Below are 1520 nucleotides of genomic sequence, written 5' to 3' on the forward strand. Positions count from 1 at the left end.
GGTTGTAACGCTATGGTAAACAACGTCACGATAGGACATTCATCGTCTGTTTTTGTTTATCGTCGAGACAAACCATATATTTCGATTTTCCTGGAAAACGGATCCAATATTTTTTTAATAGGTACATTGAACCGATTGGCATAAGTAATGGCAGAGTCAACAGAAAACAGTGCATCAATTGCGTCCACCTCTTCGTCAATTATTTCCTCCGCAAACTCAGCTAGCAATAACAGTGACGAAAATAAATTGAGGACAAGACCGGAGCAAGCAGATGACAAATTGGATCCGGAGATAGGTAAGTGGGCTAAGATCTCGTTCATAAAATTATAAACAAAAACTTGTGTTTGCAATCTAGTTAAACTGGAATGTCCTGTCTGCCTTCAAACGTGTATTCATCCGGCGAGACTTCCTTGTGGGCACGTATTCTGCTTCCTTTGCGTGAAGGTGAGATTCGTCGATATTGACACACTAGCATTGTGAAATAAGTTTCGTGAACGTTGCAGGGCGTTGCGTTTAAGAATCGTCGATGCGCAATGTGCCGTCGAGATATTCCTCCCAGCTATCTCGAACACCCTCAGCTAGTTAATGGTCTAAAAGAGGTGGAGAAAGCAGCAAAGGCATACGACGGTGCCGACTATCAGTGGTACTACGAGGGCCGCAACGGTTGGTGGCAGTACGATGAACGCACAAGCCAGGAACTGGAGGAGTCTTACCAGAAGAAGGAACGATTTTGTAAGATTTTGGTTGCGGGATTCCTATACATAGTGGATTTTGAACACAAGTGTCAAATTCGTCAGAATGATCCCTCGAGAATTCGGCGAGTGAAACGAGATTTGACAACAATCCCGAAAAAAGGCGTCGCTGGATTGCGCCTGGAAACGAATGATCTCACTTCGGGTGCTGCGCCAAGCTCCAATACGGACGGGTCTTTGAGTTCGGTTGATCTGCAGGCGGAAACAAATTTGCTACAAATGCACCGCAATATTGTTGTGGAGGAAAGCGAAGACAGCGTAGATTCCCGTATAAATTCAGGGGGTGAAAGTTTTGACAGTGACGCGAATAATAGCGTCGTTCATTCTTTCGAAGAGCAACCGTCCGCAAGCACTGCAACCGAACAGGACAGAGAGTTGGAATTGAGTCACACGATAAATAGTTTGAATTCACTCACATTGGATGACGACAGACTAGTTGTTGAGAGAAGAGATGAGCGGCTTACGGTTAGAAGACGAGTTGTACCCGATTTGTTTGCATTGAGTGATAGTGATGACGACAATGAGGACAATCTTCACGTTGTTCTTGAATGAATATTTGCAATTTCGAAGCGCAAATAGTTCATTAGACTTTGCGTTGCATTTGGTAGAAGCGGATCGGACGATTGGTCCGGTTGAAACAGAGTATTAAGTCAAGACATATAAAAGAGCAAATTATCCACATGAGTTTTCCACCCTGTATGTATTTGAGGGTTGTAAAATATGTTATCCTAATTATCGAATACATAAAAAAGATGTAAGTGACTTGAA

The 1520-nt window shown here is 43.2% G+C and overlaps 1 protein-coding gene across 1 annotated transcript; it reads left to right on the plus strand.

Moving 5' to 3' along the window:
* On the plus strand, positions 1 to 1520 carry LOC129776477 (E3 ubiquitin-protein ligase rnf146). The gene is made up of 3 exons (XM_055782142.1): positions 1 to 295; positions 356 to 444; positions 504 to 1520. Exons 1-3 carry the CDS (start codon positions 148 to 150, stop codon positions 1302 to 1304), a joined length of 1038 nt encoding a protein of 345 aa, XP_055638117.1. The 5' UTR covers positions 1 to 147; the 3' UTR covers positions 1305 to 1520.

The sequence above is a fragment of the Toxorhynchites rutilus genome, chromosome 3 (genome assembly GCF_029784135.1).
Source record: "Toxorhynchites rutilus septentrionalis strain SRP chromosome 3, ASM2978413v1, whole genome shotgun sequence".
NCBI lineage: Eukaryota > Metazoa > Arthropoda > Insecta > Diptera > Culicidae > Toxorhynchites > Toxorhynchites rutilus.

What these genes read in the sequence shown, in the direction of transcription:
- LOC129776477 (XM_055782142.1), top strand. Translation starts at nt 148, where the DNA reads ATGGCAGAGTCAACAGAAAACAGTGCATCAATTGCGTCCACCTCTTCG. An exon ending in CAAATTGGATCCGGAGATAG is followed by an intron (nt 296 to 355) that starts GTAAGTGGGCTA and finishes TTTGCAATCTAG; the next exon opens with TTAAACTGGAATGTCCTGTC. An exon ending in TCTGCTTCCTTTGCGTGAAG is followed by an intron (nt 445 to 503) that starts GTGAGATTCGTC and finishes TGAACGTTGCAG; the next exon opens with GGCGTTGCGTTTAAGAATCG.